Source organism: Genypterus blacodes, unplaced genomic scaffold (assembly GCF_046128005.1).
Source record: "Genypterus blacodes isolate CSIRO-AG114 ecotype Tasmania unplaced genomic scaffold, CSIRO-AGI_Gbla_v1 ptg000249l_1, whole genome shotgun sequence".
NCBI classification, from domain to species: Eukaryota; Metazoa; Chordata; class Actinopteri; order Ophidiiformes; family Ophidiidae; genus Genypterus; species Genypterus blacodes.
The window spans coordinates 209,428-235,000 of record NW_027467045.1 but is presented as its reverse complement, the minus strand read 5'-3'; the positions used below and the strand labels follow the sequence as shown (position 1 = coordinate 235,000).

General features: G+C 48.6%; 1 protein-coding gene and 1 long non-coding RNA gene across 4 annotated transcripts; both read right to left on the bottom strand.

Annotated features, from left to right (window-relative positions):
* Nucleotides 1-10,243: 10,243 nt before the first annotated feature.
* Nucleotides 10,244-21,330, bottom strand: wnt7aa (wingless-type MMTV integration site family, member 7Aa). Its single transcript, XM_076171381.1, has 4 exons — nt 21,094-21,330; nt 19,844-20,070; nt 16,305-16,576; nt 10,244-12,268 (listed from the first exon to the last, which is right to left on the bottom strand). Exons 1-4 carry the CDS (start codon nt 21,162-21,164, stop codon nt 11,789-11,791), a joined length of 1,050 nt encoding a protein of 349 aa, XP_076027496.1. The 5' UTR covers nt 21,165-21,330; the 3' UTR covers nt 10,244-11,788.
* A 2,049-nt stretch (nt 21,331-23,379) lies between these two features.
* On the bottom strand, nt 23,380-25,360 carry LOC143016857 (uncharacterized). 3 transcript variants are annotated; one of them, XR_012965556.1, is made up of 3 exons: nt 25,330-25,360; nt 23,961-24,056; nt 23,380-23,878 (listed from the first exon to the last, which is right to left on the bottom strand). It is a non-coding gene; the product is annotated as an uncharacterized LOC143016857 (long non-coding RNA). The 3 variants fall into 3 exon arrangements; XR_012965555.1 differs by having other exon boundaries at nt 23,380-24,056; XR_012965557.1 differs by having other exon boundaries at nt 23,380-24,056; nt 25,326-25,355.
* Between the last annotated feature and the right edge of the window lie 213 nt (nt 25,361-25,573).

Below are 25,573 nucleotides of genomic sequence, written 5' to 3'. Positions count from 1 at the left end.
GACATTAACAAAGCTTTCTCCCTTTGACCCTCAGGCTTCACTCACTTATCAGTTTCATCTTCTTCTTCTTCTTCTTCTCCTGCAGATTGAGATCTGACTTCAAAGCCACGCTGGCTGCTTCCTATTATTAGTGCCGAGTCATAAACCTGTAATTAAGCCTGAATGATGCTCATTATTAACCCTGCGTGGCTGAGGACTTAATAACTTAATGTGAAGGGAAGATCAGTGAGGAGAAGGACAACCCTCCCATCACCGTGACAACCAAGCCTATAGACCAGGTGTTGGACTTCCTGAATAGAGAGATTTAGCCGCTGTTGTCCTCCCTGTCATGAACCCAAACACACCACACACAGCTCACTGATCTGATTGAACTCAGTGATGACATCGTTCCTCTGGAGGTCTCATTGTTCTCCTCTCAGGTCTGCAGGTCTCTGATGGACCCTCATGGAGCCAGGATCCATGTCAGAGCCTCTAAAGCTCCTCTACATGAAGATTAAAGTGTAGATACTGATATGTTGTGCTCTGACCTCTGACCCTGACATGCTAGAGGTCACTCCCTAAGTCTCTTGTCTTTGAGCTCATGCAGTCTTCTCTGATCTCACATCAAACATGGAAGTTAAGTTCTTACATATTTCATTCTTTCCTAATTCATCTTTGAGTTGTTTGAGGATGAGGTCAGAGGTCAAAGTTCACCTCTGCACCTGGCAGCCTCAGTGACATGAATGAAGTGAATGAGAGGGCAAAGTGTGAGAGAGGAGAGGAGTGAACGTGCTCACCTAGAGCGGACGCACGGAGAGTGAAAGCTGCTCTGCTCTGGGCCAGCAGAGCGCCTGGGCAGAGCAGCTGCCTTCAAACCGATCCTAGAGTCGTTTCATGTTAAAGAGTGAGACGAAACACTCAAACTAATGATGTCATCATGAGCTGAGCCTCCAGACTACTGACACGGGAAATTCAAGGGATATGAGGGGGGTGTTTACTGTCCTTGCGCAGAGGAAGTCCCTCCATTCAGCAGAGCATCAAGCTCCTCTTACCCAGAGATAGAGCTGCACAGAGCGGCAGAGCGGTAACCAGACCAGGCTGATAGAAACCAGCAGAACCGCCCCGGTAAAGGTCAAAGGTCACATGGACACAAACACCAGGCTGAATTGAATGAGGAAACACTTTGAGTTCCTCTCATCACAAACAAACCCTGCACTCTGTTTCCTCAGAAGGTTCTTCCCCTCTCAGAGTTAAACGGGAGTGAAGATGAAGATGAATGTTTGGCTCTGGGAGGAAGCAGCTGTCTGTGGAGGCCTGCAGTCTGATGTTGAGTGGCAGCTGGAGGAGGTTTGTCATCTCTCTCTCTCTCTCTCTCTGTGCCTGCTGGCTCCTGTAGCTGAGTGGAGCCTCTCAGATGAATGTGGAGCCTCAGGGACTGGAAACTGTGGAGGTGTGAAGGTAGAGAACCTGCCTGACAAAGACCTGACCTGAGCTCACAGACATCCTGAAGCCTGCGTCAACGATTCACCTGAAGCCTACAGACGGCTTATTATCACGCAGCTCTGTACCTGGGAGAGACAGGAAGCAGAGCACAGGGAGCGTCTAACCAGAGCATCTAACCAGAGCATCTAACCAGAGTGAGAGGAGCATCTCTGGTGTCTTCTCCTCTGCAGCTCTTTGTCGTCATCGCAGACGTCGCTCAAATCTGCGACTCCTCGAGACGACAAAGACACAAACGATTCTTAACTCAAACTAATCACAGAGAAACCAGAACCAGCTGAGCTCAGACCGGTGACATCATCAGCCTCTTCATCACTTTACGTCTTCGCTAATTTGCCGAAACAGATTTCTACATTTTAACGTCCAGACTGATGAGGAAACTTAAAGGAGAAGATACTGGAAACAATGATGAAGATGACCTCATCATGACTGCTCTGTGTGTGTGTGTGTGTGTGTGTGTGTGTGTGTGTGTGTGTGTGTGTGTGTGTGGCCCTGTACATGAAGGGAGACGACACCTCGGCCTGCAGAGGGCGCCAAGACATTCTGCCTCCCCAGACTGCAGCCATGCATCTGATCAGGAGCACAAAGGGGCAGAAGCCTCATGGACACACAGACGGGAGTCACAGCAGAGCAGAGCAGAGCAGAACAGAGCAGAACAGAACAGAACAGAACAGAACAGAGCAGAGCAGAGCAGAACAGAGCAGAGCAGAACAGAACACACACTCCTGTGAGTCATCTGGAGATGTGAACTTGTGTCCTGAAGCTTGTAACTGGATGTGTGTTTGCTTGTTCTTGAAAATAGAAGCATCCTGTGTCTTCAGTGTGTTGAGCCAAAGTCAACAGAGGGATGAGCTTTAGACCAACAGAGTCAAGCATGAGTCTGCATGAGTCTGCATGAGTCTGCATGAGTCCACTTACGGACTCAAGCGACTCGAGGAACTTGACTCTTTGTTCCCTTGATGATTTGTACCTTTGCCTCACAGCAAGAAGGTCTTGGGTTTGTCCTCTCCATCCTCTGTTCTCCTCCAGCTCCTCTGCTGCACAGCTCCCTTTACATGTGGACCCTCAGACAATGTTTGAACATTTTATTTGAGAGAATGTTTTCACCTTTTTCTGACAGCCTGAGCAGAAACCCACATGCGTGATCTTCTGCGTGTTTGTGAGCGTCTGCAGTGAAGCCGCTCTGTGAGGCGCTCTGTGAGCCGGTCTCCACGCTTGGCGAGCTGCCATCGGGAACAGTGGCGCTGTGAAAGACGGCAAAACCCTCAATTGGCTCCTAAAGCCGAGCTTAGTGAGGCCTCCTTTCTTCCCCGCTACCTCCAGGAAGCCGACCTGTCACTGTGACCTAATCCGCTCTGTGCAGAGCTGTGGGGAAAGTCACCTCTTAGCTTTATCGCGTCTGAAAGCAAACAAGGCCCGGAAGGCTGTTTGTGTGTCACACTGGAGGGCCTGAGAGCCGGGCTGAAAGGGAGACCCGGTAGTCAGGGAGAAAAATGTGACAGGCAGCTTTATCATTGCTCACCGGCCAGAGAATCGGAGAAATATTGTCTCATTCAGGCCTCTGGGCTCTGAGGAGGCCGAGCCCAACACGCCGCTGTTTAGCATCTCTACAGCCGCCAGCTGAGCCCAGAGCCTCTTTGTGTGTGTGTGTGTGTGTGTGTGTGTGTGTGTGACGTCGGGTCGAGGCAGAGAGGATTAACTTTAACTCTTCACTGCTGGACGAGGTCACAATAATGTTTCAGCACAATCTGCTCCCCCTCACCCCCCGGACTGCTGCTCTACATCTCTAACCTGTAAGAACCAGAACTTTACTGTCTCACAGTGAGGAGGTCCTGGGTCCAAATACTGCCAGGGCCTTCCTGCTATCACATGTTCTCCTGGTGTGTGTGTGTGTGTGTGTGGTTGAAGCAGCATGTAGACTCACTCACACACACACACACAAACACACAACACACACACACACACACACACACACACACACACACACACACACACACACACATGTACAGACTGGCTTTATGACTCTGTGGCTCCTGTCTGCTGCTGATCAGGAATCATTTCAAGTAAACACTCTGATGGTCTGGTGTGTGAGTGAAAGTACCTACAAGGCGAGGAAGAGGAGGGCGGGGAGGAAGAGGAGGAACATTCTGACACTGTGGGGAAGGTTTGCCACATGAGCACCCAGCACATATTGAGATTGGACCTCAGAAAAGAGCCTGAACCAGGTCTGGAGGTCAGAACCCCGACCAGAGACCCGGCTGGACCCCACATGAACCAGAAGGTTTAGAATCTAAACCCCAAGGCAGTCCCACAAGTTCCTGTCCAAGTTGGACCCTGCAGACACAAAGAGAGAAGCTGCAAGTTCAACTACTTAAGATCATAAGTAGCTTGTAGCTTGATGTAAAGTAGCTTCCACCACACAGACGATTCTGATGATGAGCAGACCTCTCCCAGATATCTGCTCTCTATAGTGCAGAGAGATCACAGCAGATAAATTCCTCTGCAGAATTCACTCGTTCACGATGATGTCATCACCTCCCAGCATTCACAGCTGATTTAGTCTGAGGAATGAAGATCAGAGCAGAGAGCTGCAGGAGAAACCCCAAACACGGCTGACAGCTGTGACAGCCGAGCCAGAACAGGTTTGAGTGATGAAGAGCATGATGAAGGACTGAAGCTTCATCAATGATCTACAAACACTCAAATGGTTTTCAATCAGGAATCAATATGGTCTCCATGAAGCTCAGGACCTCAGAGATGGTCCAGGCTGAGGCTTCACAGAGACACCCGGCCCCTCAGACTCACATCAGGTCCCACCATGTCCCTCAGGTGTGTGTGTGTGTGTGTGTGTGTGTGTGTGTGTGAGAGACGTTCAGGCTTCATCTCGCTCGCTTGCTCACCCTAAACCCAAACCCAGCAAACACAGAGTGACTCTCAGAGATCTCGTAGCTCAGGTCCTGTCGATGGAAGTTCATCCCTTGTTGGTTGTGGTCCTGCTTCTGCTTCCTCTCTGAAGCCCCCAGAGGAAACCTGAGCTCTGTTTCCCTGCCTCAGCTCTGGGCGTGCTCGCTCTACCTGCTCTGGACCTCAGCAGCTTATCTTTACGTTCCATCGCTCGTCTGCTTTCTCGTATGCATCGATGCGGCCTGGCGACTGCTCAGCTCGTATTTTTCCCAGTGCGTATCTTTACGAGCGCCACGGAGGAGTGAGGCCGATAAACTCATACTGTAAAGGCGTGTGTGACGCGTGAGCTCTTCATCACGCTGGACGGAAGGAAGGAAGTCGTTTGTTACCTGCGTCCAAATGCCAAGATGGTGGATTCAAAGCCTTCTGTAAAAACACAAGAGAAGGCTTCTGGTGTGTCGATCCTGAGGTTCAGCCTGAGGTCAGAGACGTATAAACGATGGAAACCATCAGATTAGAGTCATAATGATGAGTCATCAGGGCTGGCAGCCTCAGCCTGGGATCAGAGCGCCGTTCAGAGCTGCAGCGCTCTGTCTTAAGACAACAAGTTCCAACAAGTGACAAGACACTGATTCTAAAGGGGAGGAGGAGGGGGGGGGCTCAGCCAAATGTCAGGCAGAGCAGCATAGAAGGCCAGAGCAGCGCCAACACTGCTGAATACCACGCCGTTTCCCTCCTCTGTGAGACGTTCAGAGGCAGATTCAGTGTCAGCTGTCAGTGTAATGATACCACAGGGAAACAATAGCCTCCATGCTACCTGCTACCTGTGGGCCCGGGAGCTTTCATCTCTCTGCTGCCTCTGAAGCTGGGACACGTCTGGCACCGCCACAAAGGAACCAGAACAAGAAACCCCTCTGAAGAGCCACAATGCAATTATGCAACCTTCTGTATCTGAAAGATGCACCTGAGGCTGGTGGGAGGAGTCTGTGGGTGGGAGGAGTCAGAAGTAATTTATAAAACTCTACCATAAACAGAATTTGTGTCTCCGTGGTTACGTAGGACTCTGCTTCATGTTCACACCATGGTTTACTACAAACCCTTGAATTGTTGAAAGTAGTTTTGTATCGTAGTTGTGACCTGCTGGCACGACTGCCAGTGCGTAAACATCCCTGTGGGTTGTGAGAGCGTACGTAGAGCAGTAAACAGAGTAGGAGGGTGAAGCTCTGCACCTGGAGCCTCCACAGGTCAGACTCACACATGTGGGATCTCTGCTCGTGTTTCTTACAAACAGAAGAATGAAAGCGATTTCTGTCTCCTGCTCGCTGAGATGTTGCCTCGTCTTTCCCATGGCTGCCTGATGCTGCTTGTTGCTGCCCCCCCCCCCCCCCTCCCTGTTTAGACAGCTTGGGACCTCTTCACCAAGGGAAAGTTGATATTTACGTTGAGGTTTTGGGACGGAGCAGAAGCCCGAGGAGCTCTGGTCCGGGCTCAGGCGGCCTGGCACCGGGACAAGTGTTGATTCCGGAGCTCTTTGGGAATCTGGACAGGTTGAGACAGTGAGAGGCCCTCACACAGCACAGGTGAGGCTTCTCCATTACACCCCACAGTCACGTCACCAGGCGCTCCACTAACACACATTTTCCATGGAGGGACTCTGGTTTTTCCAATTGATCTGGAAAGATACCCCGGCTCCGTGTCGTGTTCCAGTGAGCTAGCAGCAGCCGCGGGTTCCTGCTGACGCCTGATTGGCCCACAGTGTGGTTCAACATGAGGTCAGAGGTGTTCGTCAGTGTCATCCTCCGCCCAGACAAACACAGCTGGCCGGAGCAGTGATGTCAGACAGAGGACGTTAATTAAATAAGCAAAGCTGGGGAGGCTGATTGACAAGAGAATACGCTGCAAAGACACCAGGAACAGAGCAACCATCAAACAATACAACTCATCAATTCATGTCCTTCAGCTCTCTGCTCTGTAGATCAGCTGCCTTCATGTTCTCACTTCAGGTAACTCTGCAGGTAAACCCCAACATGCTCAGTGACTCACTTCAGTGCTTCGACAAGAAGACAGCAGTCTAGAAGTCTGTCAGGAGACGGAGCTCGTATGAAAGAAAGCAGGAGAGAGTGACATCACAGTGAAGTAAACTCTCAGACTCTGCTATGCTAAGAAACAAGCTAAAGGTGAAAGCAAACAACCATGAGATCAATGAATGTGATCGATGAAAGACGGATGCTTTGCTTCTATTCCGATCTTCGAAATGTATTCAAGTGTTCTCATAGATTTCCCCTAAAATTTGGTTTACATTAATTAGAAGAAAGGTCTTTAACAGCTTCAGGTTAGAAAGTGACGAGTCACGACGTACAGGTGAGTGTCGTCTGTACATGAGTGATAAAGCCTGTAGGTTAAGAAGAGGAGTGGCCTTCGTACGGAGCCCTGAGGAGCAGAAACGCTTACAGATGATCTGATATCAAACCAAGACACCAGGTCACCTTAAAGCTTCCTGAGGTCACAGAGGAGAAGATCCTTAATGAGTCCTCTGTTAGGTTGTTGGTGAGTTTCTGTGCAGTGAAATGGGCCAAAGCCTAAAGAAGAAGAAAGAAGAAAAACAGCTAACTGTACTTTTGTTGTATCTGCTTTGAAACAGACATCAGATCAAATCAGTCGCTCTGTTACAAACGCTGTCCTGAATCTCTGCGCCACATGATAGTCCAGCCCAGCACCGCGCCATTGAGCCACACAAAGGCCTCGCCTCCGCACGAATAATGCAGCGCTTCAGTGGAATTCCTGGCGGGTTCCTGGAGGCCATTCCCCATTCAACAAACAATCACTGCCAGGTAATAAAAGGAGCGTTTGTGTGATATGTCAGCGGCGTGCACGAGGCCCAGACGCACACAGATGGTGTGGGGAGATTGCATTCACTTTCCTCCCAGAGGGGAAAACTATACTATTATTACCAGCGGCCACTGACACAGCCACAGTGGCTCTTTGGAAATCAAACGTGCAAAGGCACCGTCAGACGATACCGGTGCGATCACAGCCGCCATGAGCTGCAGCTGAGGATGAGCAGGGATCTCTGTTCAGCACAGGTCGGCCCAGATACCAACCAAGGAAACATGGGAAGGATTCTAAATAATTAAAGATCAGATCACTGAGAAACAAACTGTAGCTCCCTCTGCTCCACTCGCTACACATCTTTACATTTGTGTCTGATGTAAACTATCTCAATCCAACAGACCAGAGAGAATGAAGTTCCCTCTGACAACAACAACACCACACACTGCTCCTGCTGCTGCTGCTGCTGCTCTGTGTGTTCCACAAATTGGTGTGAAGTGCAAGCTAACACAAGCGAAGAATCTAATCTAATCCTCTTCATACATGGAGTGTAATTTCAGATCCACGCCACACATGTGGTAGAAACGCCTGCAGGAGAGAAAAAGTGTAATTAAGTTCATCTTTATGTTATTTCCTTTGGCTTTGCCGGGATTAAGACGACTGTCAGTCAGCGGTGGAAACAAAAGGGGGTTTGGGAGTGGAGACCTCCTGCACAGCTTCAGGTCTCAGCGCCGCCTCAGCGCCTGTGGCAGGACCTCGACCCAGAGGGAGACATCTTTAGATTACAGATAGAAGAGCAGTTAGTTGGCAGCGCCGCTTCATTCAAACCTGCATGTAATCCTGTAAACACAGAGCTATGTGTCATTCTGTCACCGTATCATCACACACATGTGAGCTTAGCAGGGGAATCACAACAAAATAGAGACCAATCAGGACAACACAGCTCAAAACTAAGATAAAGCCTTAAATGGCTCAATCATTCGATGAGCATCGTCATGCTCTCATGGGAACGTACTTTACAGACACGGCAAAAGTAACGAAGTGCAGCTCCTGTGCCATCAGGGGATTGGATGCAGCTGCGTCTCATTGTCAAAGCTGCATGTCAGAGAAGTATTTGAATTGATCCAACAAACTGAGCACAGCAGCATGAGGGTCCTGCTGTAAACACTCTGACACTTTGTTGTCTTAATCATCCAGTGAAAGAGACATTCCTTTATTTACTCAGCTTTCTACTCATTGCGTCTCTTGGGATGAATCGTCCCTCCTGTTTCCCACTGATCATCCAGTTTGTAGCAGCATGGTTCAGCACAAGTGGCCCAGATGTTCCTCCCTCTGCTCCTCAGGGACCCTGAGATGTTCCCAGGCCAGACAGAGGAGATAATGGCACCGTGGCTCTGCCCTGTGATCTCCACCCAGCTGGACGTGTCTGGAACATCTCCTCAGGGAGGCGTCCGGAATCCATGCCCAGATCTCCGCCGGCCTCTTTCAATGCGACAGAGCAGCAGGTTCTGCCCCCAGGTCCCTCATGAGGTCTGAACTTGACACAAATATCAAATAACAACTCTCCCAGTGTTCCTGGATCCACCCGGGATCAGGACCTGGTCCTTCCCCGGGCCCTGCCGCACCTTTACAACAAGTTTCATCAAAATCAGTTTAGAACTTTGAGCCTAATCCTGCCAACAAACAAACAAAGAGGCACAGTAAGAAGAGGAGCTTCTGCCAGCTCCACACAGGTGTTCAGAGCTGCTCTGCATGAAGACAGAGCAGCTCACACCGGCGGCCCCAGACTCCAAACAAGCCGAGGCATTAACCGGGGCGACCCTGGCATCGCTACCGTGCTGTTTATAGGAAAACACCATGAAGCCGTTAATGAGAGGTTCAGTGATGACTTTTTGTCATGTGGGTTTTGTCAGAGTGGAGGATGAGTCAGCGCTCAGCTTTGACCTAAAGTCACACCGCACTAAGTAACACTTTGATTATACTCAGATTAAGGCAATAAGTTATTTTTAAACGCTACGTAAACGCCATAATGCCACTGAAAAGGTTTACAAACTGAGAGTAAATCAATCGATTTACTGGAGTAAGAGAGACGTCTCTGTGTGGATCTGCTCAGTCTGGAGTCTTCTGATTGAAGACTGAGCATGTTAACGTCACTGCTTAGACTCACTCTGCTTTCATTCAGTACAGACGCAGGAGTTGGACCGTGGGGTACAAATATATGATGGTTTGGGTGTCTGTAGTTCTTGGTGTCTGTAGGTCTGAGTGTGTAGGCCTGGGTGTCTGTAGGCCTGGGTCTCTGGGTGTCTGTAGGCCTGAGTGTCTGGGTGTCTGTAGGTCTGGGTGTCTGTAGGTCTGGGTCTCTGGTTGTCTGTAGGCCTGAGTGTCTGGGTGTCTGTAGGTCTGGGTGTCTGTAGGCCTGGGTCTCTGGGTCTCTGTAGGTCTGGGTCTCTGTAGGTCTGGGTCTCTGTAGGTCTGGTTCTCTCGGTCTCTGTGTGTCTGTAGGCCTCTGTAGCAGCTCAGATAATGTCATGCAGCTCTTGGTGTGACTGTTTGGCCAGCTGCCTTTTCAACATGTCCGTCTATTGAGGTGAAGTTTAGGAATGTTTTGTCCCAATTATTCGGGGGAGTTAAGACCTCTTCTATTGCTCAGACTGAAATCCTTCTTGACATCACCCCCCCTCTCCCCCCCCCTCTCTCTTTCTCCCCATTTCCCACTTCCACAAAATAAATAGCATCCAAACTTTATCTGGGTCTTGCATGGTTACCGTCTTGCTAATGGGCGCTGTGGCCTCTCGGGGAGCCTGGGGGCATTTTTGTGGGGCACAGTGTGGTTGTTGTAGCAACGTAGCTGAGAAGTGAATGAAGCAGATGTCAGAGTAATCCATCAGCCTCAGCTCATTGAGGAGCACATCACAGCCTGAACAAGGCCACCAAAGCACCAGGAACCTCCAGGAGACCTGCTCAGTCTGAGAACCTTTATGAACCGAGACAAGAGCAGAGCTTTAACACAGAACACAGGCGGCTTTTCAAAACCTTCCTTCTTTAATCCTGATATGAAGATGAGCAGTAAACATGGAGCGTGTTTGAGCTCTGATAGAGAAATGAGCCTGTGCAGGTTTCTGCTGACATCACCTTCAGACAAACATGAATCAGCTGATGATCACAGAGCTGAGTGAAGGAACCACAGTTACCACGGCAACTATAGTTGGTGGGCTACAACCTCAGATGTCTCCACACTTTGTCTCTTGGATGGTCTCACACTCTCAGACTTACACTCATGGCTGTAACTTCTTCTCTCATTCTAAACACCACATGCTTCTAGAAACATCCATCACCCCAAACCAGGACCCAGAACAGAGACCTGATGTCCCACATGTCCACTCAGTCCCATACAGGTTCTCGTAGCGGTTCGGTTGCTATGTTAGCAGTCAGGTTACATCACCTCGTCACATGAATCCATTTATTCCAGCATGTAAAGGTTCTAACTCTCTGTTGTGTACATTTGCTCCTCCCACTTCCTGTCTGACGGCGGCGTGATGTCACTCTCATGAATCCAGGCACATTTGTCAAACAGTGTTTATGTATCTTTCCGTATTTCTGATTTGCTTTTGCTAAGAATGCAGCAGCTGAACAGTTAGAAACAGTTTAGAGAGAATATCTTACATACAGCAACGGAAATAACTTAAAAACATTCATATAAATACAATCTCTTACAAAATAGATTCTATCAAACCACAGAGAGTTTCAGTCTGGTTGCCCCCGGTGACGTTCGCTTGGAGAGTCGGCGCAGCTGCTCGCTCACAAGCTCACACTTTCACAAAAGACTAGCAGCAAACTGGAGGGAGAGGAAGAGAAACATCTCAGCCAGGATCAGTAGTTAGTGTGTGTGTGTGTGTGCTTCTGTCAGGCTAAGGCAGTCAGCTCAAGGTCTTTTACATCCCGACGAGTTGATGCAGAGCCTTGAAACACACACACACACACACACACACACACACACACACACACACACACACACACACACACACACACACACACACACACACACACACACACACACACACACACACACACACACACACACACCTCCAGTGTTTGTTGCGATGAAGCAGTTAAATGTTGTTGCTGTTAAGTGCACTTGAACATGTGTTGGACTCATTAAACTGTGAGACCTTATCAAACACACACCAGGATCAAAGGAGAGAACACACACAAAGACCAGTGAAGCTCGTCCATGGTCGCACCACAGTGTCTCACGTGATAAACCAGAGAAGGGATCAGGACCAGGACCAGGATCAGGTCTGGATGCAGGATCCGAAGGTCCCAGGACCTCAGAGCGTCTGCACCTCTGCACCGTCTCCACATCTCATCAGTCAATGCTCAAAGTCATCAGTAGTTTTCTTCTTGAATAAATTATCAGTCCAGTGAAACGGCACTTTAAGGGAACAAACAAACCCATGAGCTCATCGCTGAGTCCAGTGTCATGGCCGACGTCCACGGGCATCAGAATGACCAACACAGGCTGAGGGATGAGCTCAAAGGTCCACACAAACACACACACACACACACACACACCTCTCTATTTACAGGTGTACACCTCTGTCCTCTCACTGCAGGTGTTACACTTGACATAGCAGCACCACAGGAACTTGCAGTTGCACTGCCACACGCGTGAGTACTGGTGTGTGTTGTGTCCTCGCCCGCAGCACAGCAGGTCACAGCTGTTGGGCTGCAGGGCGGTCTTGTTGCACAGGCGGCCCTGGGTGCCCGTGCTGCCCGTCAGCAGGTCGGCCTCACAGTAGTTGGGCGACCTCTCGATGTACACCAGCTCCGTGTCCATGGGTTTGCGGTAGGAGTGAAGCTTCTTGATCTTCAGGAAGGTGGGCCTCTTGTTCCTGCTGGCCCGGACCGGCTCCACGTGGACCGCCTGGCTGTACTTGTCCTTCAGGAGGTATCCCAGCTGACGGAATTTAGGAAGCGTTGTCCAGCACGTCTTGGTGGTGCAGGACCCCGACACGCCGTGACACTTACACTCCAGACGCATGCTCTTCTCCAGCATCTGAAACACACACACACACACACACATGTTCAACTAGAAACACATTGGGTGTCTTTCACAACAAAGAGGGAGAGAATGCTGTCACTGTGGGGTCATGCCCTGAGGGAGGTACTTTCTCTGGGTAAGCTCAATAAGTACCCCCTTTATATTTGTTTCAAATCTCCTTAACCATGTTTTTCAGGGTGATCATTTCAAAACCTGGATTCAAACCCCCATCCCCAAAATGAACCACAGACACGTGCTCCACACAGAGCGGCGGTAGAGGCGTGGCTCTGTTTATAATAAGCAGGTAAGAATGGCACAGAGCTGCATTCAATGAGTTCACTGGGAAAGAGAGAGGGACATATTGCGTGAATAGCTCAACAGGTTGAGACAAACGTTTTGTAGCATTCCAATATGAATGTAAGCATTCCAGAGACCTTAGAGCGGCTACAGTATGTCACCCCGCGGCTCGCTGCTCTGTGGGATTCTGTCAAATGACAAGATGAGCCTGGAAATACACCGGCTGAACAAACAGCCTGGTCACTCTGAGAGCCCACAGAATCTCAGGAGTTTAGGTTGAATCCCATCCAAACCGGCTCACTGAGGAGTTTGGTTGTAAGTTGGAACATTTGAGAGATATTTGGCGTTCACTTATCAAGTCAGTGTGTCTCTGAATGAACCCTGATGGATCCATGCTGCTAACGCTCAACAACAACAACTCAATAAAAGCTTTAAAGAAACAACTTGGAACTGACACAGAGGGTTCAGGGTCAAAGGTCAGAGTTACAAAAGGATAGAGATCCATGACATCATACATAGGGTTCAGGGTCAAAGGTCAGAGGTCAAAATATTGGTATGTAACTAGCTTCATGTAGAGGAGGTTTAGAGGCTTTAACACGTGATCATGGATCCATCAGGGTCCATCAGAGACCTGCAGACCTACAGAGCTGATCGGTGAACACCAAAATGCAACAACACACAACAGAACATTCAATAAATACAGATTCTAATCGCTACGGTAACATTTTCATTTGTAATCTTTCTGCTTCTGATTCCAGTCAGATACCTCTATGTGCGCTCTGTCACCATGCCTCTATGTGCGCTCTGTTACTGGGGGCAACTTTCCCCACAGAGATGACAGCGAGCGTGGGTACAGACGTTGAGTTCCTCAGGCTAACTTGCCTCTAAAGTTCAGTGCATGTCAGCAAACACTAAGCCGTTCTCATCCGTGCTCCTTTGTCTCCTGCCTCCACAGAGTCGTCCTCCATCTCAACCAACTGCATCACTCCAGACCAGAAAAAAACAAGAAAAGAAAAGGAAAAGAACGGACACAAAGAAGACAAAACCTCTCTGCGTAAGTGTGGGCTGAAGAAAGAGAATTTGTCTAAGGTGGTGAATTCACACAGAACCTAGATTCATTTACAAGTGCCTGTGGTGACTGAAGAGACACTTTAGTTGTGTGCAGACAGAGGCCGAGCAGATTGGCAGCGCTGAATGGCCTTTTCAGGGTTACAGTGGAACCTTTGGGTGTGTGTTCCTCCTCCTGAATGACACAGGCCTCTCCCTCCTTCCTCCTCAAGCCAGTGGGAAACCCTGGCTGGCATGAGAGAAGCCTCACCCAGCATTTTAATGATTCTGCTCCCATGTGCCCTCAGACTCTCTGGAGTCTCTGGGGGTAATTGTCCAAAGCCCTGGATGCGTGCGGCTTAGCGTGGTCGAGCCTCCGCGACCTGACAAACATTTAATTCATGGAGTTCAGTCAAGTGAAATGCCAACCGAGCTGCCATTGTTTGTTTAGTGGAACCCCCGTAAACCTCCCGTGGCTCCTTCCACGCCGCTGTTTGTTCTTCTCAAGAAATCTGAAGGTCGGCACCCAAAGCACGCTGACATCATTTCAAATTAAAGATCAAAGCTTCACTCCTGTAATTACAGATATATCTGCTTTAGTGAGTGGATGATAAACACACAGGAGCCACTTCTAACTGACGCCACACCTAGAGCATGACCCCCCCCCCCCCACACACACACACACACACACACACACACAGCCTAAAGTCTGCTTCACACCACAAGATTCTTCAGATCTTAACATAATGTTACTGTTTACATGCCAGTGGCTGCTTAGCATGTCACACACACACACACACACACACACACACACACACACACACACACACACACACACACGTGTCTATCAGCTTTACAATAGATGTCAACCTTTATTATACCAGGAAACATTGAGATTTTTCCAAGGGAGTCGTGGCCAAATACAAACAGAGGAGGAAGCAGGAAGCAGATCGTCTCATTTAAGAAGAATCAAGCACAAATACAAGAAGCCCCAAACTCAAACGGAGACAAGTCCATTAGCAGAGATTTACACACTGTCCATCCATTTGTTCCAAACCCAGCAGCAAACTGTCCTTCCTCTGTACAAGGAAGTATGAGTAGTAAGTATGAGAGGGAAGCAAACTTAAAAGAGTTTAAATATCACCGATCCATCCGTCTATCAATACACAAGATGATCAATGTGTGGAACTCATCATTTATTAATAATTCAATCATTTCAACCCAACCACAGCTCAGTGAAGCAGGTAGGTCACATCCTCTTAGACCTGAGCGGAGAGGAGAGACGACTCTGCCAGAGCAGAGCCTCGTCTGCCTGCAGCTACACAAACTGACTGCAGCTGGAGAACAGAAAATACTTCCAGATATAGAGAGAATTTGTTTGGGCAAACTGGTGCAGTCCTCAACGGGTTCAGGTCCTAATCCAGAAGGATTATGTTGTTGCCATTGGTGATCATATCTGAGCAGATCATCATGACACACGGAGTCCCACAGGGTTCAATTCTGGTGCCTAGATTGTTTAATCTATACAGTCCATATATCTATATACAATATCTATATCTATATACTGTAGATGTACATTACTATATTACCTTTAGGACACGTACTTACAGTCCTCCAAGACGTTATGCACCTGAATAAATCCTTTTCAGGTTAAGAATCTTGCCCTGTTACTCTGAACGTTGACCTTGATTGATGCTCATCTCACTCATTAAGGTGTAGAGATTAACTGTATGGCCTTGAGTGCAGTATGATCACAGCTTTAAATGTAAACAGACTGTGTCACTGCATAAAGCAAACGATGGGATGCAGCAAAGTTCCAGACAGACAGAGGTTCTGTTTGGTCCTGCTGGCCTTCATTCAGGCCCATAAAGACTACAGATCTCTGAAGAACCTTCCTCAGCCACGTTGTTCTGGTCCTCACCTGAGTTCTGTGTTCAGACTTGCCTGAACAAATCGTCCCTGAGTCTGATTCAACTGGACTAAACCTCACACATCTGAAAACACTTTAATGTTACAACAACACAAATCAGGACTTTGTTCTCTAAGCAGTGTGCCGCTCATGGAACAGCACAGAATGATAATGTCTCCAAATATACATTATCCCTACAACAACAACAAAGCCCTGCAGGCCGGCTGTCAGGGCGGGGGGGGAAGGAATGCCATCGCCTGGAAGGGAATAACAGAGGAAGAATACAAGTTTCCCTCTTCTTTCTATGTACAACATCATCTATCATTCACACAATCATCAAATCTCCGCTCAGACCTGCTGAGGATCCACTAGAGATGTGGGTGTCTTTGGGAATGATGGGATTCTGTAGGTTTGGATCCGATTCAAAACTTATAATTGATTCAATACAAAGATTATGGACGATGTTTAAGTTGGAACATGTCCATACTCTAACCCTGAAGTAGGAGTAGTAGTCGTATACATTTATACTAATGTAGAGAGTATTGGTAGGTTGTTCAGTGGACCCATGTTCTGGGCCGTGCCTCAGGCTGATCCATGACACTTGGCCTTGGTTCACCAATGAGAAGAAAATTTGTTTCCCAGAATTCCGCAAGTTTCACCAAACAGCGTCTTATCCTGGCCCCTGGCGCCAAAGTTCTGTAGTCACCATCATTGTTTAGAAAAATTAATACTGAACACACAAATTAAATTAATTAAGTTTTTTGAATTTGTGAATCAATTCTCATGATCAGAACCTACCTTGCGTCCCACTTCGTTGTTATGTAGATTCATGAGCGTCCTGGCGTTCTGCTTGATCTCCCTCGCATCCACAAACACCTTGGAGAAACCCAGACCATAGTGGACGTCTGCAGAACATCCGCCCCACTTCCAGCCCTCCTCCTGGTTGTAGAAACCCTGCTTGTCCTTGTCGCAGCCGCAGCCGATCAGGCTCCCCTGGGTGCAGGCGGCGGTGACGGTGTGGGCGACCCCTGCGGCGATGATAGCGTAGGTGAACGCCGCCTCTTTGCTGCCTGCAATAATCAGAGAGGCACTTTTAATCACAAATGCTGACATCAAGATTCAGTGTTTCAGGCAGCGTCAAGCCTCCTCACATACCTGGCATAGCTGCCTCTAACCAAATCATAAAACTCAGGAGCAAAGCCAAGTCCATTCATTTGTCAAACTCTCCTTAAACAGATAAATGTCAGGAGGAAGGTCAGAAGCAAAACAGTGGCTCTCTAAGAAAGCACTCGACGGAGCGTTGCCTTTGTTTGTAATCTGAATCCTGCGAGGAACGTCTTGAGTGTTAAACATACACAGAGATAGATCTCACCCCATACACATGTTGAGTCATCATGTTGGCCCCGGGCCCAGGTGCCATCACTACTGGGTTCCACCCTGTGGAGGTAAATCTGAGAGGCATGCATATCCTCCCTACATGGACCAACAGCCAAACTCAATGGATCTCCACCCCATAAATCACAGTGCCTCAGGTCAAGTGCATTTTTAATTAAATTGGAGATAATTCCTTTTGCTGCACACATGGAAGCCATCCAACGAGATCATAAAGTCCTGAGAGAGTCTAATCATCCTCTTTAACAATGAGATCCCTACAGAGGCTTTATTTAGTTACCGTTTTTACCTTGACATACAAACAAGTGTGTGTGTGTGTGTGTGTGTGTTTGGAGCTTTGCTGAAACAAACTGAAGCCCTGTGAGGCATGAAGTGTAAAGAGCAGCGAGGAGAGACGCTGACAGCTACTCACTCATATCACTTAGAAAGAGGTGATAAGCATTTGATAACCGTCCAACTGCCTACACACACACAGAGAGAGAGAGAGAGAGAGAGAGAGAGAGAGAGAGAGAGAGAGAGAGAGAGAGAGAGAGAGAGAGAGAGAGAGAGAGAGAGAGAGAGAGAGAGAGAGAGAGAGAGAGAGAGAGAGAGATTTACTTCTGAGGCCGAAGGTTTTGAGAAGCTGCATGTTGGTGAATTGTGTGTTTTTTGTGCATTCTTTATATCAAAAGTGATGGAAAAATATAGGAGAAATATGGAGATACATTTAAAAGACAAAGAAGAGGTTATCACAGAGGTTATCAAATGATCAAATCTCTTAGATCCATCTTTCATAATTCCATTTTAGAGCTCTTTCTGGAGCAAACAGCCTGAGAGGAGGAGACACTGTTGAGCTCCGCTGCCTGGGATGTTGAGTCTTTAGAGCAGGCAGCAGCTGAGCCTCAGTAGTTGCTTCCTTACTACAAACATGGCTGTAATGGTTACTATAGCCAGCTAAAGAACACAGGCTTCCCTCTGAACATATTAACAGGAAGCCAGCACCTGTGGGCAGGGAGACATTACGACGTCTCTACCAATCAGTCTGAGTCTGAGCTGGTTCCCTTCAGGCTGCTGGAAGCTTTCTGGTTCCTTTGTCACTGACAGAAGCACCACCTTCACTCACACAGACACGTTTACACCTAAACCTTAAGAATCAATCTCCATCAGACTTCCTCTGCCTCTCCTGGAGGACCTGGAGCTAAAAGTGAGCCTGGGAGGAAGAACCTGCCTGAACACGAAGCCTTTTGGTCTCTAAGAGGAAAAGCATTTTAGGAACATAGAGTACATGAAGGTGCTCTGGCTTGAAGGGGATGAAGGGGCTGAGGGTCTGGATCATACATGATCAGAAACAACAATACAAGGATGAGGAAAGCTCCTGTACACACACACACACACACACACACACAGAACAAACACTGAGATGACAGAGAGCTTCATCCTTCGCCTCTTCTTCCTCATCAGCAGAAGGGAGTGAAGGAGTTAACCAGAACAGAAGATACTTCCTTACACTGTCCACTTAATTCATGTTCGACTGAGCTCATCCTAGCAGTCAGCATTGCATATAATACATCATTGATGTACAGACCTTGTTTAGTTCGTCTTGAAAAACCTGAGACTGAGAACTAAACTGTAACCATAGCAACTCAGAGCCTAACTTCAGCTCAGATTTGTTACAGGAAGTCTCCTTTAGGTGTTTAGAAGTTGTGTCCATGTGACCTTTGACCTTTACTGGGGAAATTCTGCTGGTTTCTAGCAGCCTGGTCCAGAGGAGAGCAGACCTGCAGCTCTGTTTGCCGCTCTGTGGAGCTCTATCTCTGGGTAAGAGGAGCTAGATGCTCTGCAGAAGGCTGTACAGAGCCTTTCTCTGGGTAAGGACAGTAGCAACCTCCCCTCCTATCCCTTCCAATTGCTCAGTGCTCCAGCGCCCCTGGGTGGACAGGGATGGACCTCAGCTCTCTACCCGTCCACCTCAGCACACTCAGCTTCAGTTAGTGAGGCTTTGTTCTGCTGCTGGAAACATCTGACTCACTGATCCTTCAGTTCATTTATAACTTCTATCTGCTGTAATATTACCTTCCAACACACATGACAAACGCTTGAAATATCTGAACAAACGGTGAACTGTCGCCTGAAGTCAAATTGGAATTCTAAAGTTTCTCTCCACAGCCCAAACATGAAGCCAGAGGCCGAGCTGCCCGACAGGGAGCCGCTGTGATTCCCCCTGACTCCCTGTGTGTCTCTGCAGTCCTGCCATGGGAGCCTCAGCGCCTCAGGCTTCTTCCACACAGGCCGCAATCTGCAGCTCGCTCTCCCACACACTTACAGCTTCAAACTTGCAAACAGTCATAGAGCTCAGGAGAATCTCTATGTGGGCTCTGATCACATTCAGCTGTAATGGACTTAAACTCTGCACACACACACACACATGACACAGAACTCAAATCATTAGCGAGCCGCCGGCCGCTCTGTGCTGCGAGCCGCTACTGTCTACATGTCTTCATCATGAGGAGGATGAAGATGAAGGTCGGAGGAGCGCTGACATGTTTCAACAATGTCTTCCACTTTGCAAACAGTAACTGGATCATGAAGAGCAGCTCTCACTGTCACAAGCTGAGGACTCCAATGGGTTTAGAGTCAGAAATGTGCTGAAGCAGGATTTCAATCTGCCATTGAGAAAGCCATCACTTGAATTTGGGCTTTCTACTGTAAATTTTGACATATTTACATTTTGAAAGCACATTAGATGGCATCTAGGGTGTTACTATCAATGTCAAACATCAAATAATGACCTGACCCCTGACCTCTGACCTCTGAGAAAGCCCTGCTGTGTAATAAACCAGCCCAGAATTAGACTTTCAGCTTACAAACTTCTCATAAAGGTGATTAAAGATCAGATCATTAAAGAACAGTGAAGCAGTCCGTCACATTCATCATTCATACTTCAACCGTATCAGAGCCTCACTCACCCACTCTCAGCTCTTTGCCAAACACGGTTCTCTCGCCCAGGGCCGAGCAGTTCCAGCGCCCGTGTCTGAACTGGAACTGGCACTCGTTGATGCCCATCTGCACGCCCTCTCCGATCACGATGATGGCGTCGGGTCGGCTCTGGCAGATGGTCCTCTGACGGGGGGCCAAGCCGGGGATCTTGTTGCAGATGATGCTCGCTCCCAGTGCCACCACGGAGGACAGACCCCTGCCAAGAGAGGGACACCTGTCAGTCATCACATCCTGCTGCGGTGCTCACTGGGGTTACGACAGTTTAACAACACTGAGACTAAACCAGGCCGTTAACAAATTAAGACAAAAGCCGAGACGGAACAAAACTAAACCCAGTAGGAATGAGAGTCTGTTGTGTCTCTTTGGGTCCTGATCAGCCGGGGCTCCTCTCTAAACAGGCTAACTCATGTTAAAAAGGCATTGGAGGCACAAAGGGTCGCCGTGGAGACAGAGGCAGAACTCAAAATCTCTACAGACGACAAATCACTTTCAGGCCAAATATTTCCCAATATTAGGGACGATTCATGTGCCGTGTTTGAAACTGTGTGATGGTTCAACCTTTGACTGAGGAGGACCACACACACACACACACACACACACACACACACACACACATATTTTGTATTCCTGCAGTGTGAAGCAAACCAAAGCTGCACAGAATGAAGTCTGAGATATCAGAGAGATATCAGTAAAGTCTGATTGATTATATTTTATATTGTGAGGTGTTAAGAAAAATGTTTGAATGTATTTTTATGGCCGTTTGTGGGTTTCCAGTCTATTATGAAGGTTTGATTCTCTCATAACTTTCGTTCTGCTTATTTTCTCACTTTCACTTTAAAAGCAAAAAATAAAGGAAATGATGAAAGCAACAATCGAAGTCAACAAGAATAAAAACTAAAATAGAAATGTCCATAAGCTCACAAATAAAGTGAAAATGGCATTGAATTATAAAATTATATTGAATATAAAATTATGAAATTTAAAAAAAGAGAATATTAACTAGAATTACCTCGGAAAGGACCGCGGGCTTTACTTTGAACCACACGGTTCAGACTCGAGCAGGTCCAGTCTGTATCACCTCTCACTCTCCCTAATTACCGCCGGTTTCCGCCTTTGCTCCCTCAAACCCGTGTGTGTATGTGTGTTTCTGTGCGTGTGTGTGTTTGTGTGTGTGCGTGTAGGAGCTGATCGCCGCCCGCGTGCAGGATCGATAACTCACCCAATCTTCAGATAAACGATCCCGAGGCACAGGAAGAAGTGGAAGATCCAGCGCCGCGTTTTTCTGCTCATGGCTGCTCGGCGGCTCTGTCGCGTCTCTAGCGGGTGCTGCGGGATCTCCAGGTGCTCCGAGCTGCAGAGGTGAGCGGGACTCGACCTGATGTCATCGGCGTGGCGCGCTGCGCTGTGCGGCGGCGGGGCATCGGGTCTGCGGTGCGCAGGTGAGCGGCGCGGCTCGGCAGTGTCGCTCCTCTGCGTCTCTCTCCGTGCGGCTCCGGGGCGTGTTCAGCTCCGCTCGGGCCGCAGGTACGCGCTCATCCTCCGGGTGCAGGGCCCCCTCCGCGCCCCCCCGACAAGAGGTGGGACCAGGGCCGGCCCGAGCATTTCAGGGGCCCAGGGGCGGAGTGAGGAGGGTGTCTGCCCCCCCCAACCAAGGATGACACACTTGGCTGTCCTATAACTCTGTACTTTAACACACATTTATTAGGCATCTTCACAGCAAACACACACACACACACACCAAACATTCTGAAATTAAATGACAAGATAGCAAAAATCACAAAATATACATTACTCCATCATTCACACATTTCAACACGCTAAGCTCTCATCCAGAGATCGTGCTGTCAGTTCCACCAAACATTTATTCTACAAATCACATGTGAACACAAACACAGCGTCCCTCTATCTGCTGTCACAGCTGTGGAGCCACGGAGGGAAAGAGACAAACCAGGGAAGGAAACATAAATCAAACATTGGGCTTGATAGTGACTGATAGAAACAGTCTGACACACTGAAGTCACTGGATTCATCAGTTTGGTGAGTTTATATGTAAAGTGCAGTTAAAACAGTGAGTGAGCAAAGATTTCACCATTAAATACTAATTTCCTATAAATGGAGGTTAGATTTGACAGGAAGAAGCTCCAGACACAAACATCTCCACCATACACACACACACCACATTCAAGTACATCTGACTGATCGAGGTCGTCTGAGGACTGAATAACAACATACTGAGTCCATCTCAGGCAGTTCCTCAATAAAGAGCGCGCACACACGCACAAACACACACACAAAGTGCTTCCTATGAAGGAAAGATGTCCAACGGCTCTGTTATGACTCCATCTGCTGGATTATGTGTGTAACTACATCAGAATCAGACCCAGAATCACTATTTGCCAATTAAGTTTGCACTTAAAAGGAATTTACTGTGGTTCTGGGTGCAACGTATAACATATAGAAAAAGACAACAGAAGACAACATATAAAACAACATAAAGCAACATGTACAAACAGCAGCTTGGTGAATACTTAAATTAAAAACACACTAAATTAAACTAAATTAAATAAGTGAACTAAATGAGTGCTGATGAATAAGGGGTTAGAAGACGTGCAGGGGATTATTGAATAAATGAACTTAAGACTACTGTTAAATAAAGGGAAGGTGCAGGGGTTTGTTGTGAGTCAGTGTCAGACCCGGGCCTTGTTGATGAGGCCCACTGCCGAGGGGAAGAAGCTGGATTTGTGGCGTGAGGTTTTGGTCCTGATGGACCTCAGCCTTCTGCCAGAGGGGAGGGTTAAAAACAGTTTGTGTCCAGGGTGGGAGGGGTCGGCCAGGATCTTGCCTGCCCGCTTCAGGGTCCGGGAGGCGTACAGGTCCTGGAGGGACGGCAGGTTGCAGCCGATCACCTTCTCGGCACAGCGGATGATACGAACCAGACGGTGATGGAGGAGGTGAGGATGGACTCAATGATGGCAGAGTAGAAGCGTACCATCAATGTCTTTGGCAGGCTGAACTTCTTCAGCTGCCGCAGGAAGAACATCCTCTGCTGGGCTTTTTTGGTGAGGGAGCTGATGTTGAGCTCCCACTTGAGGTCCTGGGAGATGATGGCTCCCAGGAAACAAAAGGACTCCACAGTGTCAACTGGGGAGTCACAGAGTGATGGGGGAGGGTGGGGCTGCGTTCAGTCGGAAATCCACGACCATCTCCAGATTGTTACGCCTGCACCAGTTCACCAGACGGTCAGTCTCCTGCCTGTCGGCAGCCTCTTCATGCAGTACATGAAGAGGCTGCGGCGCTAAGAGACGAGGCAGAGTCCAACAACAAAGTGATTTAAGAGATTAGGAGATGACACAAAGACGATCAGGGGGAAAATACAAACATCTGAGAACAATAAACACACTGTGGGAGCAGAGACAAAGAGGGACAGACAGGTTGTCGACTCTGGGACCATGAGAGGAGATCAGATCACAGACCAGAAAGTAAATTAAGATAAACAAATCATTCCTGCTGTGCATTTGTTTTATTTATTCTCCAAATCACATCAGAACTCATACAGTCAATGAAGACACAACACAGATCTTTACTAACAGACGTCCGTACAACTGCTGTAAGAATAGAATCAACAGTGGTAACCATGGGGACAGAAGCAGTCAGCACATTTACGTTCAGTCAAAGCTCCTAAGTTTGTCTTTACGAGCATGAAGGGAAACGAGACGGAGCCCAACATCAGTGAGGTGAGGTCTGAATGGGGTCCACACACTGATGGAGACGACCCTTGGACCCCTCACGACCCCTGACATCTTTGGTGTGGCACTGCAGAGGCTCCGCCCCTCAGGGAAGGCAATAGGTTGTATAGTTATCTCCCAAAGTGGGTAAAATCTCTACCCTGAACTATACAATCTACTACCTCACCCTGCAGGAGCGGCTCAGACTCAGCTGCTCACCCTCCAGAGGTGGCTCAGACTCTGGAGGACCCTGGAGGAGGACTGGGACGACTCATGTCACTTTGAGAAAGACAGTAGGTTGAATAGTTATCTCCCAGTGGGGTGTGACCCTAAAACTATACAACCTACTACCTCATCTCACCGTGCACACACAGGAACTCAGAGCCGGAGGATCCTGGAGACCACGAGAGAGGAGAGCAGGGCCGGGCCTTCCCACGATGGTTGTCATGGTTTCAGGCTGTGAAAAGAGAGTCAGTCAGCTGGTGAGGACAAGGGTATCAATGAAAGTATCGTAAAATCATTTGAATGTCCGAGTGAAGGCGTGAGGAGGGGGGGAGCGCCAACATCCAGATCGTCTGGAGACACCAAAACTTAAGAAAGCTACACGATCGATCACATGGGAGACGCTGATCAATACATTCATGTTCATCTGCCACTGCTGAAGGACGACATGACATCATCCTGCCTGATGATTATCAAATCAATAACTCTGATTTGACCGAGATCTTGGCGACATTCACATCCCGTCATCATCATCCCTTTATTCAGCCTTCACACATCTCAACCAGAGGTCCAAACAGGTCCACCTGCTCCACAGAACACACTCCAGAACCAGGAGTCCACAGGGACACAGTTCTGGTTCAGTATCCTGGTCCCTTGTTGGCCTTAGGGGCCCAGAGTGATTGACTGGAGCTGTAGAGAGGAACCAAGGCTGCTTTCAGACTACAGGGCTGGACCAAAGGTCAAAGGTTCAGAGGGAGAGCGAGTGTGTGAACGCCGGCCAACGCCTCCTTCACACACACAGCAGGAGTGTGTGTGTGTTGGCTTCCTACATCTACATTCACACACTGGAACATTCCACAAAGTTCAGCTGTGATGTGACGTCGAGCCCACTAAGACTCAGAGGCACGTGAGGAAGACTGGAGGAGAGAAGAAGCAGCTGTGCAGCTGTGAGTCGTAACCTGGCTCTCCATCATTCCGCCTGCAGGAGCCCCGGCTCGGCTGCTGCGGTTCTTTTGGGCCGAACCCCCTCCCCCACTTTGATTTAGAAGAAAAGCGGAGAAATGACGCAATTTATTAAAGTCAGCTGGAGTTAAGAGACGCTACAGCAGCGCAGAGCTAACTGAGCGACAACGTGACGGAGCGTTACAGCAGTTATCCCTGTGTGTGTGTTTGCGCTATAACTGATGGAATAAAAACACACACACACACACACATATATAGACAGTCACACAACTACACACATACATGACGCTGTAGCCGCCGCTCGTGCCCTGCTAGCTTACGCGCTACATACAGTCCACGGAGCTAGCAGCTAACTAGCAGCTCACTCCAGCACCGAGGTCCCGCCAGTTAAACCTCCGGTCAAAGTGCAGCGGGTCGCCGCTCAGCCGCAACGCGACACCGGGTACGTGTGTTGGTGTCCCCGCGGGGGAGCGTGGCGGCAGCGGCTCGTCCCCGCAGCGTGTGGGGCGTTAGCCGCGTTAGCATCGTTAGCAGCAGTTACCCACCTGTCTGCCTGTCGAGACGCTGCTCCGCCCGCTGACTGCAGCTTCTTCGGCTGCGTGCTCACACTCACACACTCACAGGGTAAAGGCGCACTACCGCCCCCTGCGGCCGCGGAGAACACAACACGCAGATCGACAGAGATAGATAGATAGATAGATAGATAGATAGATAGATAGATAGATAGATAGATAGATAGATAGATAGATAGATGTCCACAAAATAAACACATGTAAACAGGACAGTGAC

Coding starts and splice junctions, on each gene's coding strand:
- wnt7aa (XM_076171381.1), bottom strand. CDS start 21,164: ATGAGCAGAAAAACGCGGCGCTGGATCTTCCACTTCTTCCTGTGCCTC. Junction 20,071..21,093: donor ATCGTTTATCTGAAGATTGG/GTGAGTTATCGA, acceptor CTCTCTTGGCAG/GGGTCTGTCCTCCGTGGTGG. Junction 12,269..16,304: donor ACAACGAAGTGGGACGCAAG/GTAGGTTCTGAT, acceptor TGTGTGTTTCAG/ATGCTGGAGAAGAGCATGCG.